General features: G+C 40.9%; 1 protein-coding gene across 1 annotated transcript in view; it reads left to right on the top strand.

Annotated features, from left to right (window-relative positions):
* The window catches only part of TBXAS1 (thromboxane A synthase 1), a 227,801-nt gene that overhangs the window by 137,682 nt on the left and 65,745 nt on the right, over positions 1 to 24,374 (top strand). Inside the window, exon 8 of the mRNA XM_058022728.1 lies at positions 1,411 to 1,541. Coding sequence (XP_057878711.1) covers positions 1,411 to 1,541 — 131 coding nt within the window. The remainder of the gene's footprint in view (positions 1 to 1,410; positions 1,542 to 24,374) is intronic.

The raw sequence follows: 24,374 nt of genomic DNA, 5'->3' as shown, positions 1-24,374 counted from the left end.
TAAAAAACCATGTTGTTCTAGGGCATGAAAGCTTAGACTTCATGGTGGTGATGATCCTGATAATTCAAGGGCAGTAAGAATCACGGCTGAGGAAGCCACAGCATAATCAAGGCTTGTGAGGTTTTATCATCTTGTTATCTAGACCTGCACACAGTAGTATCAGGTGGCACAGTGGCAAAGTTTTCTGTGTCCATCTGATCCTGCTGGCATTACAGATTGCACCTGTACTCACAGCACATCAACTGTTTCCTTCTGGAGCTGTGTATCCAAATTGCCCTGGGGTTAACATTTAACCTGATTGCAAAATGTGATTTGTAACCAATTTCTTAAGGGACAGAAATGTGCCCCTATACATCTAAGAGCAGTGGGTCTTTCACTGAAGAAAAGTTCCTGTAATGTTTGGAGTTGGATCCCTTGATCCATCTCTTTCTGCTCTTTCATTAATGTGGTGAGAATTTCCACAGTGTAGTTGCCCTGTTGGCAGGACAGGGTTTTTCCAGTGATTGACTTGTTAGTCTTAAGTTGTTCACAAGTTAATGAGGGGTTTATTAGAATATAAGACTTCACTCAGGTTTCTAGGTTGTGACTATAAAAGTATGGACTGGAGACCATCCTTTTGATAATATACCACTTCCTAAGTCTGTGGCCTGTTTAGAGAAGCAAATTAAGTAGAATCACACAGTAGTCTGTGTGGAAGAGACCTTAAAAAGTCATCTAGTCCAATCCTCTGCAATAAGCAGGGATGTCTTCAACCTGGTCAGTTTGCTTAGAACCCCATCCCTCCTGACCTTGAATGTTCCCAGGGATGGGGCATCCACCACCTCCCTGGGCAAACTCTGCCCCTGTTTGACAAGCTTCATTGTAAAGAACTTCTTCCTTATATCTAATCTGAATTGGCTCTCTTTTCGTTTAAAGCCCATAGTCTTTTGTCTTGTTGTGAGAGGCCCTAAAGAGCCCCATCCTTCATATAGGTCCCTAATGCTGGAGAGCTGTAAACAGGAATGAAAACTACCCAATTTCACATGTTGGTGCCTAAGCTGCTGGGCCAGTTCAAGATCCCCCAATTTCCCTATGTAATTGTTTGGGCAGGTAGGGGAATAATGCTCCCCTTTGTTATAGTGGCTTTGTGACACCAAAAATCTGAACCAAAATCCTGAGGCATCGTGGAAACAAGCTTGGAAGGCATCTCTCTGGAAAGGGAGTCCTGGCCAGCAGGACATCTCCAAAGGGAATCCTCTTTTTCTTCCACCCTCACAGGTTACTAAAGGGAGAGGAAGAGAGGAAAAATCAGTTTTTATAAAAGGAGCACATCCCACTTGATAAGTTTTATAATATTAAGGAAGAGAAAGGGTGACTATTATATGCCCTCACAGTCTGATTCAATGTTTTCTTCTTTGCAATCTCTTACAGTTTCTTTCCCTTTCATAATGATCCCATTGCTACGCATTTTTCCCAACAAGAAACAAAAGGAACTTAATGAATTTTTTATCCAAACCATAAAAAATGCAATTGTCCACAGACACCAGCAAGATGCAGCTCAGGTAAGACTATTTCTGTGATAAATATATGGATAAGCAAATGTTTTCAGGAAAAACCGGAAGTGGCATAAGCCTCTGTTTGAAAAACAAACTATCTCTCTGAACATTCAAAGTGTTTTAGTGAAGAATTGATTAATTTTTAGCTTTGTGTACCATCAGGCAGAATTGTTAACACATTCCAATATTGCTGCTCTTAGTATTTCTCTTCAAGTAAGGATGCAGAAAAGTTGCATCTGGGGTGACTTCTCAGCCCAGTTTCTAGACCCAGAAGGAAGGATTCAGCCTATGGAGTATTTTTCCTGTCCTAAAGTCATGTGTCATGTCTACACTACTTTTCCTCAAGGACCAGAGGGGGAAAAAAGCCCACTGAGTGTTTCAACCCATTCTCTCCCTGAGAACTGAAGCAGGTTTGACAGAGCCCTGTGCCAGTTCCTGCTGCTTTGGAACTTGGGAACAATCTGAATGTCTGGTTGGAGCAGCCACTGGAGCTGGGATGGCTAAACAGAAAGGTAGTAAATACCACCTGAAATGTGCAAACAAATGGCTGCCCATTGTTAGCAAATCATTTGTTACCTCTTTTTTTGGACATAAGGCACTCTGAGGAGGTTTTTTGTACTTATTTTTGTCAGTCTTGTTTTATCAAGTATGTGAAGGCATATACAGTCTTGCTTTATAAAGTATGTGAAGGCAAAAACATTAAAGTTTTTCTATTTTTGATATATGAAACATTTGGACTGTAGACCTCTGTTTTGGTTCTGTGATACAAAAGTTTGTTTTGGACAAAAGAAGAACAAGCATGAAAGGAAATTATATCCCTAGATTTCTTTTAATTTAATTTTATTTTTCCTTTATTTTCCTCTTTTTCCATTAAGTTTCCTCTCATTTCATTCCTTGACTTGTCATTTCATTCCTTTCATGAAATGAAATCCCAAGATTTCATTTAATTTAATTTTGTTACATTTCATATAATTTCGTTTTTAATTTCAGTTTTTAAAATTTCTTTTCATTTCATTTCATTCTTTGATTTGGCATGTCATTTCCTTTCATGAAATGAAAGCTCATTTTGTGAAAGGAAAGGAAATCTCAAGATTTCATCTAATTCCATTTTGGTATGCTTCCTTTAATTTCTTGAATTTAAACTTTGTTTCCTTTCAGTTAATTCAATTGAATTTAATTTCATTTAATTCCTTGACTTTTCATTTCATGTTCATTCATGACATGAAATCCCAAGATTTCATTTAATTTCTTTGTTTCATTTAATTTATTTTCATATTTTAGTTTGTTTTTTTATAAAAAATTCATTTCCCTTTATCCCATGATGTTTCATTTAATCTAATTTTATTATTTTGCTTTTCATTTTGTTTCATGAAATGATTTTTCATTTGATGAAAGGATATGAAATCTCAAGATTTCATTTCTTTAGGTTTTCTTTCATTTCTTTTCATATTTTTTCATTTAATTTTTTTGTATTCCACTTCATTTTCTTCTATTGCATGAAGCTTTACTTCATTTCTTTCCATGGAGGAATATGGATGTGTTGTGAGAAACAAAGAATATTGGTGAGAATTCCAATTTTGAGGTAACTGAAACAAATTTTTGCAGAACAATTGGCACAAACCACATGACATCCACATGAATGATGTTAATATTGAGGTGTAAGAGATGCTTCTTGCCTCTCTGAGATGAAGAGTAATGCTGATGGAGTAACAGCACAGGAGAGACTGGATCCTCCCAACTTATTCTCACAGCTTCACCCCACAGCTGCCACTTTTCAGGATAAAATGGATTTTGGTTTACCCTACATTACTTCCAGGACACATTTAAAAAATTAAATTTATATTCAAATATATTGCTGCTCTTTGACTTTTTCTGCAGTGATGTCTCACTTCTACATTTGTTGCAGTTTATCACTACATGCTGCTTGCTGTTCCTTCAGCCCACCTTCATCAGTCTTTGCTTTTCTTTTCATCTGAAGGATGGTAAGCACCACTGAGTGGCCACAAACAACTGGTGATTCATAAACAGGGTTCCTGGCCCAGACTGAGTGCTGCAGGAATATCTTCTGGCACTGATGATGTGTATAAACTGCTTGCAGACACCTCATTTCTACTGCATACGTCCAGTGTGAACTCTTAATGGCTGCAGATGTGGCTGTAGGTATGGACAGCTTTAAATCAAAGATTCATTCCAACAGGGTCTGCATGGAAAGTCTGTTCTGTGTATGAATTATGAAAGGATAAAAGGGACAATGAAACAACCTAATGTGGAGTAAAAGTGGTTGCTGTGTAAGCTGTTATTAATGAAATGCAGAGTGTTTCTGTGGCTGTAACATTGATGGGGTTCATCATGGGCTAAACCCTTCACTGTGCTGGTCACTCCCTTAAACAAGGGACAGCACAGAAAAAAGAAAGATTGTGGTGACAAGATCAGGAGGCAGAAATCTGCATAATGCAGCCTGTTTGCAGGCTACAGTGGCTGATGGGCCAGAGGCTTAAGGATCTATTGGGAGGTGCTGTGAGAGATGACACATGGCAGTAGCTGCCCAACACCAGGACAATGTGGGGGAAAGTGCAAGGTCTGTGTTTGCCTTAGCAGTGTGTGCACAACTCCATGGCTGCATGCAGACCTGTCTGCTTAGTTGGCAAAATTGGCATATGGGAGCTATTTCAAGTGCTAGGAGTTAGACTAATAGGGACAGATTTCTTAATGCAAATTAAGTCTCCTTTGCAGTTCATTATAATTATTGTTCAAAAGTGACCAGAAAGTTGGGAGCTTTCTTTTTTTCCCCTTTTCACTGCCTGTATTCTATATCTGCTTATAGAGTTTTGAATGTTTTAGGTTGGTGGCACATGAGTCTTGTTACAAATATAGGCAAATAATATTAGCCAGAGACATAAAAATGGTGTGTAAAACAGAACAAAATGCAGCTTTTTTTCAATTTCATGCAGAAATTAAATCTGTAGAGAGAGGTGTCCCAGATAGCCCTGCATGTGAATGAGAATTATGTCCTCTGTCCTAGGTCTCAAATGATGAAATGTACCCACTGAAACCAGTTGGAGTTTTGGCACTGAATTTTAATAAGGCCAAGATATAACTAGCAGCCAGTGGTTCTTTGTGCTAATAATGAGAGCTATAAGCAAAGTCTTATGGTCTCCCTGAGGTGCATTAGGCCAATGGGTATTCCTTAGTTTGCTACACTCCTAGATGTTACATTGTGTGCATCTTTTACTCCCCATTGATTTTATCACCATTAAAAATGCTTTGGGGTTCTTTTCTTAGGGGAGGGGGGAGGGAGGATAAAAAAAGCCTTTGGAACAAACTGTAAAACAATGAAAAGCTCCACGACAGTGATTTAGCTGAAACTTGTCTTCCTCTCATCTACAGCTAATGTGAACAAAGAATAAAGAAAGGCCAAAAAACAATGTGACAAGCAAAGTCAGCCTGTTATCATCCCTGTTCTATCAGTAAATGAAACAATGCTTCTGAATGCCTAAAGATAATCCCTTGGGTAGATAGTAATTTTACAGCCAGGTTTAGATCTAATAATACGCTTGCAGCTTATATGAGATCTGTGATGTCACTTTCTCTCATCCCCTCGGTTAGTGGTGCAGATGTCATTTTAATTATATATTATCTTTCTGTGGTCACTCAAATAATTCTAGTCCTGGATATTCCACTCATTTGGCTTATGTACAAAAACATTTAATGCCTGTACTTTAGAAATTTTAATACATTACATTTATTCATGGATTCAAATTATTGTAAAAGGCTTTTCCCACTATTTACAGAAGAGCAAATTTACCCAGCTCAGAAGAAACAGCACAAATTTAATGCACCACTTAACACCTACTTTAAAGGATCCAGCAAGATTTAAATGTTCAAATACCTTACCCTGATTATCTGTCCAGGTTTAAATTTTTCCCTGAGGCAAAATATTTCCAAAGGCAGGGCAGATAGACTAGATAGATTTGTTTACTTCAATAAATGATACTTTGATAGATTTTCATTTAATAATCTGATATGTGAATTGTTTTTGTGTTGGAGCTATTTTGATATACTGTTATAGCTCAGTTCTTAACCTACTGGTATCTTTTAAATTATGATGTCTAGATGAAGGAGTCTTTCATAGTGCTCAAAACTGAGACTCCTTCAGCAACTGTGGGTTGAAACTAAGCCCCCTGTCAGCAGATGAAAGTCCAGAATTTCATTTGTAATCCATAGCAATAACAACTGTACTGTAACAATTTAGGGCTATTGATTATTTTTGGAAAATCACAACAGACCTGTGAGATAATCCACTATTGAAAATACATATCCTTTAGCCAGGAGAATTGGAGAATTCATAGAGGTTTCAACACATTCCTCTGATATTTCCTGATTTTTCCAATCATACTGTCTGCTGTGAACGTGTAATTCAAGGTCACATAACCCTAATGCCAGGCCAGTAGTGGTCTGATGATGTTTCTCATGGCCATCAGCAGCTTCTTGGTGTTCTCAAGACAATTTGGAATGAGAGGGTGACAGAGCACAGGGAAAGTATCACCAGAACTATTCACTGGCATCTCAATCTGCTGTTCACTCAGTCTGGCTGGAGACTTATGGACTACTTAAGTGCTTTTAATGCAAAGGCAGAGCAGACAGAAGGAACAACATGAGAAGAGTGTGAAGGCTGTGCTGCTGGGAGCCATGCTTCCCTTTGAGCCCTGAGCCACTCAGAAACTGTACAGTGGTGTCAGTCCTGGTGATGATTTAGCCTCCTTTTAATTGGTGTGGCTCTAGAATGCTCTGTAGTCTGCTTTGCCAGGTATAGATCAAAAGAGGCTGTCCTCTGGTCAACAATTGCAACCTCCTCCAGCTTTCCCTGCTTTCCATCCTCATTCCTGGCCAGTCTTTTCCCTGATCACTGGCAGCTCCAGTCAGTGGCTCTGCTTTTCCCAGGCTGTCCGTACACCTGGGCAGGCATGAGGGATTCCTAGTGAGTGGAAGTCCTTTGGCTTTTCAGCATCAGCCATGGGAGCCTACAAAGGTCAGAAGACTGCATTTTGAGTAACTCTGAAATCAAGGTATTTAAATACTTGCAAAGGAGGACGGACTTGTCTTGCTCTATGAACTAGCAAAGAAAATTTGCTATAAAGAAGAGATAACTTTTAGTATTTTTCTGGGAAATTATGGCTGGGATAGAGTTTTAATCTCTGGTATACTGATTCCCAGGGATAAACATGCAATGATCAGCCCTAAGGGGAAGAGGGACATGTGTGTGTGTACCTGCATTCTGGAGGATAAGCGACAATCTGAAAACCTAATTACTGTGACACTCTGTTCTTTTCTCTTCCTTCCCCAGTAGTTCCCTGGAGTCTTTCCTTTTCATGAACTAATGAACTATTTTATTCAAGAGCTGCTTGAAATGAGTTGAGCAGAGGTAATCCTCCTGAAAAAGTCTGATCCCCTCCTTGTCAAGGGAAAACTATACAATTACAAAGAAAAGTTAGTTAAAAATTTGCTAAATACTATGTACATTCCAGGAGCTATGTGTGTGTGTTTGAACTGTGTAAATGCAATACAGATGTTTAAAAGTAAATATTTTTCTATGGAAACAGCAGATGGGAGGATTAGACACCTTCTGATAGTGTGCAGTATTCTTGCCTTTGTTGAAAACCAAGCAAAATTTGTGTTAGGAAGAAGGTGGTGGCCATTTCAGGATAAATAATCTAAATTTATTGATTAATAAAGTCAGTAAAACAAAGGATCAGTCTGGTCCTTTTGTTTTTCTGAGTCTGTTGGAGGGATGCTCTGATTTTGTTCTACTGGGCTGTTCTCGCAGTCTAACCATCCCATCACCTTTGTCAGGTGTAAATGTGGACTTTCCAGAGAGGTAAATGTGTGTTTTAAAGATATAGAGAAATGTGGGCTAAATATGGAGTTGAACACAGTTCTGAAACCTCTATTTCTGCTGCTTTTAGCAGAAGGGTATAATTGCTCTAGAATATGTTAAAAAACTTTTGAACATTAAATCTGGTGTCTGTGCTTGGACAGCATGCAGTGATTCTGAGGGAAAAAAATTGTAGCATTGTATAAAAAGTAATTTTAGTTATTCACCTTAAAAGTCAAGCCATTTGCTTGTGGTTTGTCATCCTTCCTTCCCAAATTTGAAGAAATTAAAAAAAAAAAAAATTCTTAAAGATGTAATGAGTTTTATAACTTTCTCAGCACTTCTGAAGTGAGTATTTAAACATAACAAAGCCACAAAACCTTGAATGGAAATGAACTTGAAATCCCTATTACTTTTGGGCACTTGTTGAAATTTATTGATCACTGTGTTGATATATTTCCAAGAGGGAACTACAGACTTACCAAATGCAATCTTTGGGTTTCGGACTGGGGCTGAAGTATCTGGCTGAGGTTCTTTCAGTATGAAATGCAGCTCTGCGCCTCTCTGCTCAAAAGAGTTTAAGGACAGAACAAGTATCAGGAGTGGTGCCTTTCTTGCCTCCCTGAGGTGTGCAGAAGAGCTTTGCATTACTGCTGCATCTGTTCCAGTTCTACAGCCCAGAACAGCTGTGAGCCCAGGGCTTTGTGGGCACTATGGCCACAAGAAGTTAGCAAATGTCTGCTTGGTTGCCTGCTGCCAGCAAGCACAAGCAGCTCTGCTTGCTGTTGCTGACCCGTTGCTCTGAGGCAGTGTTTTGCTGTCTCCTTGGTTGTGGCTCAGAGTGCTTCATGGACTCTAGACAAGGAATGGGCAGATGGTATCATGTATATATTATCTGCCCCACTCCAGCAAACTCTGCAGCAGCCCTAACAACATAATCCTGGCATCTGTGATTCTTTCTCTGATGCCTCCACCTCTCTCCATTCCCTTTTGGTCTTCCTCAAGCACTGCAGTGTATCTCCACTTCTTCAGGAGGCGACAGGAGTGATGTCCCTATCCCATAAATCACACATGCCACCTCAGCTACACTCTGGGGTTCAAAGTGCCATCTCCGTGACTTCTTGGAGCACTGCTCACACAGAATCACAGAATCATTTAGATTATAAAAGACCTTTAAGTTTGTTAAGTCCCACCCATTAACCCAGCACTGTCAAGTCCACCACTAAACCATGTCCACCAAGTGTCACATCTACATGACTTTTATATACCTCCAGGGTTAGTAATTGAACCCCTTCCCTGGGCAACATATTCCAAAACTGACCACTTTTCTGGCAAAATGTGGAGGGATAGAATGTAAGAAAATTGTGCAGAAGGTAGTCTCACTCCTACAGCTGAGGAGTTGCAGCTGCACTAATCACCAAAGATTAGGAACAGGCCTGCTCTTAATAGGCCACAGCTGTGTCCAATAAGAAGACAAGTACTACAAAAGAATGGGTTAGCTGGGTGAGAAGGGAGCTGCAGTTTGTTGGTTTTGCTGTGAGGAGAGTTGGAGTATGTTGGCTGTGCTGTGAGGAAGAAGGAGTCAGTGCTGCAAGAAGATGCCCCTGAGAAATCACCAAGAAGGTAGGGGAGCTTTGCAATAAGATGGCAATAGCAAAGAGATTTTTCCTAATATCCAATTAAAAACCTTCTGTGGCACAATTTGTGGCCATCTCCTCTTGTTCTGTTACTTGGGGGAAAAAAGACCAACCCCCACCTAACTCCACCCTCCTTTCAGGTGGTTGTAGGGAGTGAAAGGGTTCCCCCTGAGCCTCCTGTTCTCCAGGCTACATAACCCCAGCTCCCTCAGCTGCTCCTCATCAGACTGCTGCTCCAGACCCTTCTCCAGTTTCAGTGCCCTTTTCTGGACATGCTCCAGCACCTCAATGTCTTTCCTGTAGTGAGGGGCCCAAAACTGAATATAGCACTCGAGGTGCAGCCTCAGCAGTGCCAAGTGCAGGTGATGACCATGCTGCAGTTTGCAAGAACATTGTGCTAATGGACAGAAAGTAAATTGAAGCACCAGGGTGTTCATGGTGCTTAATCTGGTTAAGTCTTTGCATATCCACAGTTGCCAAGAATGATCTTGCAGATAGCACCAGGAAAATGCGGGTATCTATGCAGGAAATGCCAACTTTACTTTCTAAGGGATGTGCGGTGGAGCTCCTTCAGAGTGCCTTCAAAAAAGCTGTAAATTTGGTGCTTTCTGGGCAGAACAGGGGAGGTTCAGATGCTCCCTGTAGCACTCTTAATCCACAGGAAGTCACTAAACCAATAGGATGCCTTCAGAGGTAAAAGGAAAAAGGACTTAAGTGCTTCTGTCAATAAGTTTTGCGTGTATTTTCCTCTTGTTTTCACCAGCTGTTGTGGGAAGTGAAGATGGACATTTGGCTTTGCCAATCTACAGCATATGAGAAATGTCTTTTATTTGACAAGGGTGGGATCTTTAGCACTGAAAAAAGGCTTTGTCATCTAGAGTGAAAATAAATGAACTCACATGTTCAGTTGTTGGTAATGTCAAGGTTTTACAGACTTTTAAGGATTGTGTTTGCATGGTAAAATCAATCTCTTAAAATACTGTTTATTGAAAATCCAGGTCAAAAGATAGCTTAAGGACTCTTTCAAATAATGTTTGCAGTAAAATTTCTCTGAAAAACTGGAAGAGGAAAGAATTGAAAGGCAAGCTGGCTTTTTCAAAGATGCCACCCCCATCACTGGAGGAGAGATGAAAAGTCCTTTTTTCTTTTTTTCCTTCTTCTGGATGCTGGTTGTTGTGGTGATATCCTATTTTTCCTCTTCTTGATACTGAAGGGCATGGAATGGTCACCGCTCCATTTTATGTGTCCAGTAAAATAAGGTGAGCAAGAGCTCATTGTGCTGTGAAGGTGGTGTCCAGAGAAAACTGGCCTTTCTCACTGAGTTTTGTGGTGGTGTGATGAACACAAGGGAAAAAAAAAGAGGATAAGAAAGCAAAAGAAATTAGGAGGTTGCTTCTTATAAGGGCCTGGGTCTCTGCCATGTACACCTGGCTTACCTCATCACACATTTTTTGTTTTACCCCCCTTTATGATCACAAAGGGACCCTGTGCTTGCTATCCAGAGTGAGGTTCAAACATTGCAAATCCTGTTTATGCCTGTGGTAATTCCCTGTAGGCAATAACGTCAGTGCTGGCCACTTGTCCCAGCCTGATCCTGTGCAAGTAATGAGTATTCGCAGCATGCATTTCAGTGTCTGATTAAATCTTTCTGAAAGGCCATCTGTTTGAGGAGGATGTGGCATTGGCTTTAATACTTTTTATACCTAGTACTCAATGCTTCTCTTGCATGACCTTAGACATAAAGTTTGTCCCCTTGGTTAGTTAGCAACTTTTCATGATACTCTTATCAGAGAAAATAATTGAACCAGGGCTATTGCAACCTGGTGGGTCACTGTATATATTTGGGGAAATGTTCCTGGATGCTGAAGCTACAGAAATTTCACATAACCAATGAGACTTTGTTGTGTTCAGGGCTCAGAAAAAGGTCTCTGTTTCCTGGAAAGGGAGTAAAGCACATCCAGCTGCCTTTCTTTTATAGCACTCGGAGTAGAATCTGATGTGGTCATATATCTGTTGGTACATGCCAAATCAGTAAGTAATCTGGCCTTTCTGCTGCATGTTTTCATCTGTGCAAAATAACCAGCCTAAACAGTGTTAAATTTGTCTTTCAGGGTCATCTTTCTACAGGCTCGGAAGCACAGTTTCTCTTTGTGATTCTGTTGGCATAAAGCAAATCTTGCCCAGCCTATCTTTTCCTGCTTCCTGTTGTTTGTTTTCCTTCGTGGTATGGTTTCAGCATTCACCTCTTCAGCTGAAAGGGAAAATTGTTACCCTGAGATTGTGCACATTCCCTTTCTTTTGTAACTCATCTCTGTTACTGTTCTTCATCTCTTCTTTATGTTACCCTTACAGTGTGCTCCCACAAGTTTCTCAGATGATTCTACTTGAGGTCTCTGAAAGCCCTTCCTTTTCCTGCTTCATCTGTGATCTGGATGTGGGGTTTTCAAATCAGCAAGCAAAAGGAATCTTGCCATAAATTAATTAATTTAGAGATTACCTTTCTGCACAGCAGAGCAGTGGTCTTTAATGCCAAGGTGGGAAATAAGATCTAATCTTAGTTTACATAGTTTTGTTTTTTGTTTTTACTTACTCTTGACCTCAATCTGCAAGGGGCCTATTGACTGGGACTAGGAATTTCATATATTAATTTTACCTTGCTGTTCAGAGCAGTAGCATGGTTGGGTACTTTCCCACTATAAGCAGGCATTCCTCTGACATGTGTAAATAGAGCATAACATCTAAATTCTTAATTTAGAAAAAATCACAGATTTATTGACCTGATTGTAGTATCAGAGCTTTCCCCTCTCTGTCAGTTATAACAATTTCAGTTTTGTCTTTCACGTCATCATTTTTTTCCCCTTTTATGTACTGTTGGTTCACCATCCTTCCTTCCTGAATCACTTCCAGAACTAGAAGGGGAGTTGCAGCATTTGTGGTATTAGTGGGTGATCTTTGAATTTGTCTCTTAGTCTCTCTGTGTCTCTGTTTGCCTACAGTGACCTCTCTCAGCCCCACGCACTGCCTTCTTTTTGCAGTACAGCATGACCTTTTCTGAAGCAGTTATGAAAAAGCTGTTCCATGATATTTCATTCTTGTTCAACCATCTTGTCCATCTTTTGGTGTGTTTTGATCTCTGGAGGTTTTTCCCTTGATCTGTCTCAGCTGTTGCCGTCTACTTTGCACTCCTTTGATATTTCTCCCTTTTCTCTCATGTCTACTCACCTTAAAAGATCCATACTCCTACTTATAAGAGGCACTGACAGTCCATCTTGCCAGCAGGAGAACCCTTTAAGTGGCCAGCATTTGGATGTCAAGTGCATGAAGTCACTTTTCTTTTTAACGTGGTCAGTCTGTCCTTAGCTGTGCACAAAGGCAACCAGCTTTGTTTGCTTGGGGCACTTCTTTTCTTGCTACCCTGTCCAGGCTGCCCCAGGGGCTGCCTCTCCCTGCCTTTCCCCAGCCTTCTGGAACCAGCAGAGGCTTTCACTAGACCCCATCCACTCACAACCGTATGTGGATTTTGAGGAGAATTTAATATTGAAGTCACTTATTCTGGAAAGCAACAGATTGTCTGTCACTGGTAACCTCAAGGAGAGGCTTGCTGAAATGTGCACTCAGTGTCAGCTGGCTAAGAGGCAGGAATCCCTGCTTGGTGTTTTCACTCTGCCTTTTGTTAAGAGCAGCCTGAATGGTGGTGGTGATTCCTCTCCCTCCTGAAAATCTACCTAGGAAATCCTGCATTTGTGGCAGACAATGCTGCCTTGCCCTGGCTTCACAGCCTGTGAGCGTTCAGGGCTTTCTCCTCTTCCTTCACAGCATCTACCCTTCATTTTTCCCTCCTGCTGGGATAAGCAAGCTATATCTAAGGGAGACAGAGACTAAAGGGGAGCTGAGCACCTCCTTTCTCTCTTCAACAGAAATTTACACTTTTTAATAATGTAATCTCAATTAAAAACATACCAATTAAAGTGGGCTTTTTAGTAGCTCTCTGGGGAGAGGGAGCTATAATTCACATTAAAATGTAAAGCTTCAGAAGCAGGGAGAGCTAGGTGCATTGCAAGTGCCCGAATATTCAGTGATTTTAATTACAGTGGAAACTTGATAAATTGCTTTGTGCCACAATCCATTATTAACAGCTTAATGAATATCACTGCTGCCTCTTTTAAACTGCTCCACGGTGAAAATGATTGTCAGTATTTCAGTTGTGAACTCTGATTTTTTGACATGCCTGTATATTTGCCCCTTAAAGAGAGATAAGGTGGCTCAAAGTCTGCAGGCTTGGTTTTGGGGCTGGCTGCAGTGTCCTGGGAGAGAGAGCCAAGTGGGAGCATGGAGCTTCGGTGTTTCACCACAACTGGGACTGGCCAGGGTTTAAATCTGCTCCATGCAGTTTAAGAGCAATGTCTTTGAGCATTCAAAGAGCCAAAGAGGGATCACCAGATTGTAAGGCTGCCTTTCCACGTGCTGTTTCTCTGCCTGATGCACACCAAGGATAGGGGGCTGCTTGGGGTGTCTGCTCAGGGCTGAAGGAGAGCAGCAGTGTCACAGCCCCGTGGTCAGGCTTGCTGCTGCTGAGCTTCTTCTGGAGCGACTGAGGTTGCCAGCTGGTTTGAGTTTTCCAGGTTTTAGCCAGCAGAAAGCTGACTTGAGGCATGGAATTAGGCAAGTCCTTTTGGAATGCTGAAATGAGACCAGTGATTGTGCTCAGCTTTGAACAGGGATGAAGCAGTTATTTTTTTTTCTTGACAGTTATTACAGCTGTAATTGTGCTAATGCTATGATGCTACATATTTATATATTTGTAATAAAATGGTACCTTTCCCCCACTTTTCAAAGCAGCTTAATATTTCAAGGATAAAGGTGATTATTAGGAATAATATCATTTTAGATGCTAAGAGCAGGTATAGGGGGCTTGTACTTGTGCCCCATTGAAGTGTTTAATCATGGGAATTTAAACAGCCATCATCTGGCTTCTATGCAATTTATTATTTTTTGTGGGTGTTCTGTTTTCTGTTATCGTGTGGCTGGACCAGAGGGTCGCAATCCAAAAGTGGGGTTACCACAAGGTTTTGACAGGATCTTGACAAGATCTGACTGAGATGCAGGATAGATCTCAGAACAGAAATTACTGGGAACTGCTCTTCTGATTCAGAGAAGTGTCTATATGGTATAAACAGGATTTTTCTCAATATCTTGGGGGTTATTCTAATTATGTTTTTCTGTAAAACCACAAAAATGTATTCACTTTCACTGTCTCAGAAATGTTAACCTTACTCATGATGGTGTTAACTTGCACCCTGCCAATTACACAGAACCCTCCTGGGTCATTATATCGATAATTGCACACAGGATTTTATTTTTTTCCTGTGAAAGATCCTTTGTTGACAGAGTAGTAATGATGCCTGTAAGTTCCTTAAGTATTGCTCAGTCAGGGATATGTAAGATGTGGGAGATGTCCTCATATATTTGGGGAGAAAACCAGCTTGTATTTGGCATGCTGTTAATGTTTCTATAGTTGTATTTTTTTTTTTTTTGTTTGACTTTAGGAAGCATTCCAGGGTATAATTTTTCATGCACCCCTGTACTGGCAGAGGACAAAGTGGCAGGCAGTAATATAAAATGTCATCTAATTTTTCTTTTGTTCTTTAATTCACGCACATGTGCTGCTTCTGTGTGTTTATCAGTGTGCACAAAATGCCTATATTTGCAAGATAATAGCTGTGTAAATATTAGAAAGTCATATTGAAACTCTGTGAAGGGAAGGAGAGCAGGGGGAGAATCCTTCCTGCTACTGAGGAGCCATCTATTGGATAAAACCCATAACTGAACCCAGCACCCATGAAGCTGTGGAGGATAACACAGTTTGTTATTGGTCACTGGTTAGCTGAAAATAATCCTTTCCTTCCCAGTGCTCTCACCCACTGTGTTAGAATCCTGTATCCCCTCATGCACACGAGTCATGAGAGTCAGATATAGATGTGATTTATGTACTTTAGGTAAAAGCCAGTTTAATATAGCTGAAAATCCGGGATAAATCCTAATGTAGGGTGTAGGTGTGATCATGAATGGATAAGCTGGCAGTAGGATTGCCTGCCAGCAGTGGAGAGCAGTTGCTTGAAGAAGTGATAATGACAAAATTTTTTCCCCATATTGTTAATACAGAATGTGAATAACATTAGTTGTACCTTTTTTTTTTTTTAGCAGTACATGCCATTTATGTCAGTCTCAAAACCATGATCAGTTTAGTTAAAAGAAAAAAAAATTGGTTTCCTGAAATTACTTAAGGGCATCACAAAACCAAATAATGAGCTGTTCCTTCCCTCAGAACATATGCAATCTATAGGTTGTGTGATGCAGAAAGAAAGGATCTTGAACAAACCCTGAGAAAAATGAGGGAGAGCAGGATGTGAGCAGTAAATTCCCCGGATGGCCCTGAAATATCCTGATGGCTCTTCAAAGTGAGTGGTGGAGCTTTGCAAGAATGTTAAAAGGAGCATATGGGGCTGGAAGAACAAAGAGTAAGAAAGAAATAATGAGATTCCTGTGCATTTTCTTGAATGTGAGTCAACTGCTAAAACAAGAAATTATTATTAATTGGGAATTTAATTTAAGCAAATAAAATTGTAATCTGTGGCAAGTGGAAAAGAACAGAGGGCTGCCTGCAACAGCAGGCTTTAGTCAGCAATTTGAGTCAGCACAGGGTCAAGCTTCTGGATGTCAGACACTTAGCCTAAAACACTCCCTTCCTGCATCCTCCCTTCCTCATGCAAATAACAGAGGGGAGGAGTGTCAGATGGTTTAGTGGGAGGCCAGATGAGCTTTGGGAGGGGATGCATGCATGCAGTGTGAGTTAGGGTGCACAGCTTGCTGCTGGTTTGGGCATGGGTGCCTGCTTCACGTGCTGGCATGCAAGCCAGGGCCTGGCCTGAGCTATTCTTTCCCCCATCACTCAGTTATTTCTTTTCTTATCTCTCCACACTGTGTATTCTGATAATGTCACTCCTCCCCCTTCAAGCAGCAAAACATGTGTGGGGCAGGGGAAGCTCAGCTACCACACACACAAATCCAATATTTATTGTTTGCATTGCAGTAATGCCAGGAGTCATTCTCAGAGTGGTTTTATCCTGAATGTTTTGCAAATACAGAATGAGGAGGTTGCTGTCCACTGATATTTGCTGCCAATGTCTCTTGCTCACCACAGTGCAGAGACTGGCAAAGCTGGATGGGACTCTCTAGCTGCTGAATTTTGGGCTGCTTTCTGATCCTTCCCCAAGTGTGTGTGTGTGATGGGGGGAGCTGTGCTGGTTATGCTGTTGTGCTGTGACACTGCCAGCCCAGTGTGGCAGAGCTGCCAAGCAGATGCCACAAACACCATGATTACCATTAGACTGTATTTCATGGTGAAAAACTTAGTGCTTGTCTGAAATACCTGAGCCTGGTACTAAGGGGAAGCTGCCCAGAGTCAGAGACAGTGGCCAGTTCATTAGAGGTGTAAATAGACCTGGCTGCAGACAATCCCTTGATTTTACACTGACCAGCTATAGGAAGGATTTCCAACCCTCAAGGAAAGCTGTGGGTTTCTCTGCAGGCCCACACAGTTTATGAAACAACCAAATAGGAGTGTGTATATTATTTTTTCCCACCCATAACTGTTGTATCTCTGTATCTTACACAGCACCTCAGCCAAACAGGATCTTGCTTTTTGGCGAGGATCTAAAAATCAGTCTGCTGCTGAAAGAGCTGTAAACACCTGTATTAAGATTATACCAACTACAAACAGTTCTGTTCTTTCTCTTAATTCATGAACAGTTGCATCTGAAATTCAAATTGAATTTCATCCCTGGTCTATGTGGGACATATGGAGAAGGAGGCTGCTGTCTTTCAAGATGTGAGCCTTCTAGTGCCACTTGCAGCAGTATAAACTGAGGGGACATGGGTCACTAACAAAATCTTGGTTTTAAGAATTCCCTCCAGCTTTATTTTTGGGTTGAATTAGGCTTAATCCCTCTGTATTCTACCAATGCTTTTACTTCTGCATTTTGAAGCTCAGAAAATTTTTGAGGAAGAAACCACCAGAATCTGTGCTCTCTTCTCCTCCATGAGTGGAGGCACTACTATGTGAAAATAATTTTGTGTTTTTCAGCAGTTTGGTTTTTATGTTGTCAGGATGCTTTATTAAAGATATATTTAAAATATATATATATATATATATATATATATATGCATACACATCACAAACAGGTACAGGCTGTGGAGTCACAGACATTATGGATGTAGCTGGTGAAATCTAATGATTTGCAATATCTGTGGTGAGTCACTGGAGGAGGGGCAACCTCTGCAGTGACTGAGAAGGTCCAGTGCTGGGGTGGACTGCCTGGGGATGCTGTGGGAAGTCAGGGTTTGCTGGGTTTTTAAGAACAGGTTAGACAAACAGCTGTCAGTGCTGGTTTGGCTGATGTTGCCTCGTGGCAAGGGGATGAAGCAGATAACTTGCTGAGTTCCTTCTAGGGCTTCTTCTCCTCTATGATGATGCTTTTGCCTTAAACTCTTTGAGTCTGTGTAAATCTGTTTTTATCCTAGGTCTTAAACGGTTTTCTGAGATCATCATTAGCTTCTCTTCACGGTGTTTTATAAGATTTGATGTCTGTTGTACCGATTTTACAGATGGAGAAGCTGCACCAGCTATAACTCTGCTTTACAGGAAAAAATGGGAGTGCAGCTTAAAGCATCTCAGCTTCTGTGGAAGGGCAGTGCTTTAACCAGTAAATCATATTGGCCACTTTGCAGCTTTAGTGGCAAACTCAGCCAACAAAATCCGTATAATGTTCTAATTCAGGCTTATTCTTGGCTTTATTTTTATTTTTTAGAAGAACATTGGTCACATGGAGAAGATCTGTCTTGTTGCCATGTTTGACACTTTCTGTTCAGGTGCCTTCATCTATTTGCTGACAAGCCTGCCCCTCCTGGGGGCAGCTTTCATTTTGCTTTCATGCAACATTTTTGTAGGGACACATTCCTTTCAAGCAGCAAGTAAAGGCATTGCTGTGGCTTCTGACATCAAATGCAGAGTTATTAAATGCTCAGAGAGTTCTCTTATGGATGTGAACTACTGTCAAAAAATTGCATACAAGATTAGTGATGATGATGATACGAGAATATAGCAAGTCCAAAGTTATACAAAATCTTCTCAGCTTGGGGTTTTATTATAAGTATTAAGATCAGAGCAGACTGGCAAAAGGCTGCTCCACTTTCTGAATCAGCACCCAGTGAATTTTTATTTTTTGCTTTACATTTAGTCTTTTTTTAAGTGCAAGTTATATTGCTTTGTAGGACCTTCCTGCCCTCAGACCCTCAGTCCATTCACAATAAAAACACTGCAGTGTTTTCTTCTGCTGATGTTAACAAATGCAAACAGAAGAGTTTTATCTGCCAGACTGAAAAGTCTCCCAGCCTCTCTTGAGCAATGTCCATATTCTGGAGTCCAACAGAGTCCAGGTCCTTGCAGAGCTGGGTATCACTTGTGAGCGCACCATGTCCTCAGCCTTCAGACATACAAATTTGGGAGCCTCTCATCTGATTTGAGCTTCTGTGTTCAAACACGAGGCAAAAGAACACTCTCTCTGCAATGTTTTGGAATTGGATATATTGCCAGAGAAACTGGCTTTTTATTTTTTGTGATTTCACTGAGAAACCAAATGAAGCCTGCAAGTGTTAGAGGTTGAATTTGATCCTTTCAAAGATGTTTGGCAAAATGATAGTTTTAGTGGGACTGCGTTTTGTGCTTCTTTTTCAAAAGGATCTGGGTAGTTACTGCAGTGCTTTACTGATAACTTCATTGTGACACAGGCTTGTCTTACCTAAAAAGAGGGTTGCCAAATCAAATTTATAAAAAGCTTCCTGGATATACATTGACTTAGCAGTGTTTGTACAAGTTTCCTGAAATGAGATGTGAGTTTTCTAACTGATAGATAAGTATTCTGAAATCTATCATTTTGAGTTTGAATCAGAGCATTTGAGAAAGACCAGGAAGGTCTGTACATTTTATTGTGATTGGTATTATGTTTGCAGCATCACATTTGCATGACTTTTGCACCACAGCAAGTGCTTTACAGACTATCGACTTATTATGTCATTTATTTGGATTTCTTGATTCATCATAAAGTAGATTTTTGTGTCTCTGGGCTCTTTTGAACTCAAAATGCAGATCTGAACTATCAGAGGGGTAAAAAATTGAGTGTAATTTGCAGAAAATGTGATTGAAATCAAAACATTAGGAACCAAAATTCAAATTGATTCATATTTGGTAGTTTTCTTTAAGTAATTTTTTACTTCAGCTTGCAGAGAAGTTGAACAGCTTAATCTCTCTACCAAAAGCATGACCCAAGGGTCCCCTGAATCCCAGAGCATAGTGAATTTGCCAGAAGTTCAGCTGGCACATCAGCCTCAGATATGAAACCACAGCTCCCTGCTTAGGAGGGAGAGAGCTGGAGCCATCCCTTGCCTCCTGTGAGAAAAGTCATGCTGCATCTCTTGTGTGAGTGGTACATCTCTCTCCTTCTGACAGCTGTGATGATGTGAGGAGGGGAGATACTGAATTCACAGGCAACCCCCGACGAGGGAGAGAGAATTGGTGCATCTGACTTCATCTTATCAAAAGGTTAATTAATTAGTTTATTATATTACATTATTTTATATTACACTATGTTATATTACATCTAAACTGAATCTGCTAAGCACTTAACTCTGCACCCAACAGCACTGAATCTAGTGACTGTCAGCCAACAGTCCCAACACACACACGCTAGGCCCTGATAGGCCAAGGAAACAAAACACCATCACTTGGGGTAAACAATCTCCATACTGCATTCTACTTTTGCACAAACACAGACACAGCAAATGAGATAAGATCCCCTGGATCCCCAAAGCATAGTGAAATTACCAGAAGGTCAGCTGGCACATCAGCCTCAGATATAAAACCACAACTCCCTGATCAGGAGGGAGAGAGCTGGAGCTATCCCTTGCCTCCTGTGAGAAAAGTCATGCTGCATCTCGTGTGTGAGTGGTACATCTCTCTCCTTCTGACAGCTGCGAGGCTCGAGAGCCGTGATGTGAGGAGGGGAGGTACTGAATTCACAGGCAATCCCCGATGAGGGCGAGAGGACTGATGCATCTGACTTAATCTTATCAGAAGGTTGATTCATTACTTTATTATATTATTTTTTATTATATTATGTTATATTACATCTAAACTCAATCTGCTAAGTACTTAACTTTGCACCCAACAGCACAGAATCTTGTGACTGTCAGCCAACAGTCCTGACACACACAATAGGCCCTGATAGGCCAAGGAAACAAAACACCATCACTTTGGGTAAACAATCTCCATATTGCAATTTACTTTTGCACAAACACAGGCACAGCAAATGAGATAAGAGTATTCTTGGGAAGAATTGTGCCTTACTTTTCTCTGTGAAGGCAAATGTGGGGCTCTAAGGAGATGGGTTCTGGCGGCGTGGCCTTCCCCGGCGCCGCGTTCCGCCTCCGTGCAGAGCCGCTGCTGTGCAGGGCCAGGTGATGCCTAAGGAGACTAATGAGAGGAATGATACGGCCCAGAACACTGGTGTCAGGAAATATACTGCAAGGTGTCTATCTTGGGCAAGCTGTAAGCGGAGCTTGTCTTATTATATATTTCAGAGGGGATGTCTGTGTCACCTCCGAGTTAGACATTCGCCCTGTCCCACACTGCATTCAAATTATATGGGTTTTGTTCAAATCCTAGCTTTCCATTCAATTATCATTGGCCTAATGACGGGCTCTGTGTTGTACAGGGGCAAATCAAGAGTCCCTCGCATTAGCACGCCATTCTTTTGTGGCAGGAATTTGTTTCTGAGGCCATTGTAACATAACTATGCAAGTGTCAGAGGACAGGATGGAGGCTATTATGGGCTTCTGCTTTTTGTGAGGAAAATCAAACAAATGTCCCTGATGGAGAAAGGAAGCCAGCAGCTGGATGTGATGACCAAAGAATGTTTTTGTGCAGTGGCACTGTAAGTACTTGGTCTGTTGTTAAATTGAGAAAAAAAATGTAATTTTTAAATTTTTTTTCCTTCTGCTGACAGCTGAAGTGGAGAAACCTCCCCCCTCCCCTCTGAGAATTTTCATGAGATGCTTTTTCCTTATTTCTAGCACTTAACAATCCAATTATATTTGGGTTTATGCTAGTGTTTGTCTCTATTGCCATTGTTAGGTTTTGGAATCAGAGCAATTTTTCCATCCTGATGGCGCGGAAAAAAATATGTTTCATTATGACTTGTTATAACCCTGGAAATCTTTTCTCTCACTTGGGTTGAAGACGATTTTTTTATGTGGCACTCTATACTGATGCCTAAAGTGAAGCAGAATGAAGCATAAGGAAGAGAAGCTTTGCTGAAATATAGCTCCTTCCACTGTGTAAAATTATAATGGAAGAAAGCTTGCTTCTCTCTAATGTTACGCTTCCCCCCCCACACACACTATTATTCAAGTTGTTTTTACAAATGAATGTTGTTTTTGCAAGGTTTGTTTATGAAGCCATTGCTCTTAGCAACCCCTGCTCACCTGAGAGCAAGTTAGATGGCACAGATCAGGTATCCAGTTTTTTCTGGAGAGGATGACCTTAAAAACAGATTCTGCAACAAGACAAGCTTTTAAATTCCTAACCAAATATATTACGTGAGTAATAAAAAGAGCTCCTCAAAATGGCCACAGAGGCATTTCAGAGCACATTCCTGGGAATATTCACTTGGGCTGGTATTCATTAAGTTTGCTTTCAGCAAAAATTCTCATGAATGAAATTTTATTCAGTAGTCATTATGATTATTACATTGCTATCACAGCAATAACCCGATGCTTTGTATAAGGCCAGGACCTGATTTTGTTTAAGGCTGGAGAAACATCTTACAGGGTCTCCAGAGAGTGTATTGTCTAAATATAAGACCAGGCTCATCTAACAGCTCCTGACTGGGAACAGAAAACCCTTAGAGGGCAATGGGTTTGTTTACAAGGAAATTCACAGCTAGAGAAGGATGGATGCAGAACCATAGCAAATGTTACACCTTTTGAGCTGCAGGAGGCTACAGTGCTACAATTCCACTGAATAGGAATGTAATTATACATTTTTATGTTATAAAGATACTTTAGGTGATGGTGGCTAGTCTTGCAGATAGAGAGACTGTCTCCACAGATGTGGTTCATTGCTACTTTGAATTGGTTTATCCACACACTAATGAACACACTGGAACTGGACTCTCATGGTTTTTTGGTTTTTTTGGTTTGTTTGGTGGGGTTTTTTTTTGGTTGGTTTTTTTGGTGGTGGTGGGGTTTTTTTCTCTTTTGTTTTTTGGTTGGTTTGGTTTGGTTGGCTTTCTTTTTTTCTTGTTTGCTTATTTTTTTCAATTTTAAAAATTGCCTAATAGAAATATATCTATCGGGCAAATCCCTGAAGCGCAGGCTATGCCAAAGAGTTGGACTCTGAGTCGTGCAATACATGAGCTCTCAGGATGAGAACAAACTTTTCCTTGCCAGAAAAATTAAACAAGATTTTGAGCTATTCACAGCTGAAGTCTGCATGAAGTCTTACTTCCTCCAATCTATGGGAACATAATGGAGCAGAGGTATCCTATCATGTTGGTGGGAATTGTGCCTCAGTCTAGGCACAAGGAAGTTTTTTCAGAGCTGTAGCTCATTTGCAGAGCACAGTGTCTGTAATGGTTTTTTTGTGTGCCTTCACCTACTGGTGGAAAAGCACACCTCCCTTGCCTTGGAGGTGATTCAGTCTGACTGGTGAATGTGCAGAGGCACTGGCTGCTATCTGGAGCATTGATTTTTGGGTGTACCAGGGTGCAAGATGCTCACTAGGTACAAGGTGCATAATGGAAACGTTCTTTGGGGTGGAGGGAAGGAGCTGTTAAAGAGGACCGGTGCCAATCTCTTGTGTTGTTCAAACCCCAAAATAACCATTCTTCTCTGCCTGTAGATCGATCAGAACAGTTTGTTGGCAGCAGAACTAAGCACAGGACACTGAGTATTTCTCCTGTTTTCTTGTCTTATACTCTCTTTTCCCATGTCATGTGAAAAATAAATAATCTGATTAAGTTGTCTGACATTTATAATTAATTACTTCTTCCTTACTCTTATCTTGTTTGCCTGTCCTTTTCTCTGGCCCCTCTTTTTTCTACTTTATCTCTCAAACATCAGATCCAAGAAATCATTCACATGATTAATTTTTAACAGAAAAATACAGTTTACAGCATATTCTTTTCTTTTGAAGAAAAGCTCGGTCCCTTCTTTTGTCCATCCCACTGCACAAGTTGTCATGTTCTCGCACTGCAGTCACTTCTAAGTCCTTGAGCTATCATGTATTCTGTTGGTATTTGAGGAATTGAAAATCAATCACACAGCCTTATGGCTTAGGTTCAGCACAATTCTATTATGCCCACTCGCAAAAGTCAATTCAAACCTTTTGGGTTATATTTCAAAGCCTAATCAAGCTTGCTGTCCACGCTGGTTGGGAGTCAGCTAACTCTTGGCCATAGGTCTGTTTATTAGGGCTTCTGTGTCAGAAAGAAGTGTGAAAGAAACCGTTCTCATAACAGTGGGATCATTCAGTGGGCATTTTGCAAAGACAAACTGCCCAAACAGATTTTGTGGTACAGGAATGCTTGTAGTTTTAATATGGTTCTGCAAATATGTTCTTAAAGAATTGCTTTAAAAAGACTATCTTGTTACAAGTGTTCATAACTGTTCTTTCTCATAAAAAGATGTCTTGATTTACTGAGATTAGATTTCAGCCCTGTCACACTAAGCTAGCATAGAAAGTTATGTAGATGCAACCCTGAGCTTAGATGGTGAGTTCCAAGCTTTGGACCATACCAACAAGTGAAGGTGGTGCATCCAAGCAGATGGACCAGCTCCTCCAAGCATGATTTGTGCTGCCTCCATCTGGAGGTGCACGTGGAGCCTGCATGTACCGTGTCTATGTCAGTCCCCTGATTCCCAGCAAGTGCCAAGATCTCAGCCTAAGTATAAAAGAGTTGGCCATTAGCAATGCTCTGTGGAGGGTACAGAGCATACCTCTTGTGAATTGGGGGCAGATCAGTCTCATCTCACTGGGAAGAAAGCAATGACAGGCTGTTAGTTATGGCATTTCCAGCTGATTTACAGAAGCCTCCTCATTCACTGAAAGGCTGGTGGCCATTCTGTAGGAGCCAAGCATGCACTATAAATAGGAAGTAGCTCTCTGCTTCCATCTCCCATGGAAGGCATTGCTCTGTGACCCATCCCTCATGTTTC

Source organism: Melospiza georgiana, chromosome 4 (genome assembly GCF_028018845.1).
Source record: "Melospiza georgiana isolate bMelGeo1 chromosome 4, bMelGeo1.pri, whole genome shotgun sequence".
Taxonomy (NCBI): Eukaryota; Metazoa; Chordata; class Aves; order Passeriformes; family Passerellidae; genus Melospiza; species Melospiza georgiana.
The sequence above is the reverse complement of the archived record's forward strand: the minus strand, read 5'-3'. Positions and strand labels throughout refer to the sequence as shown.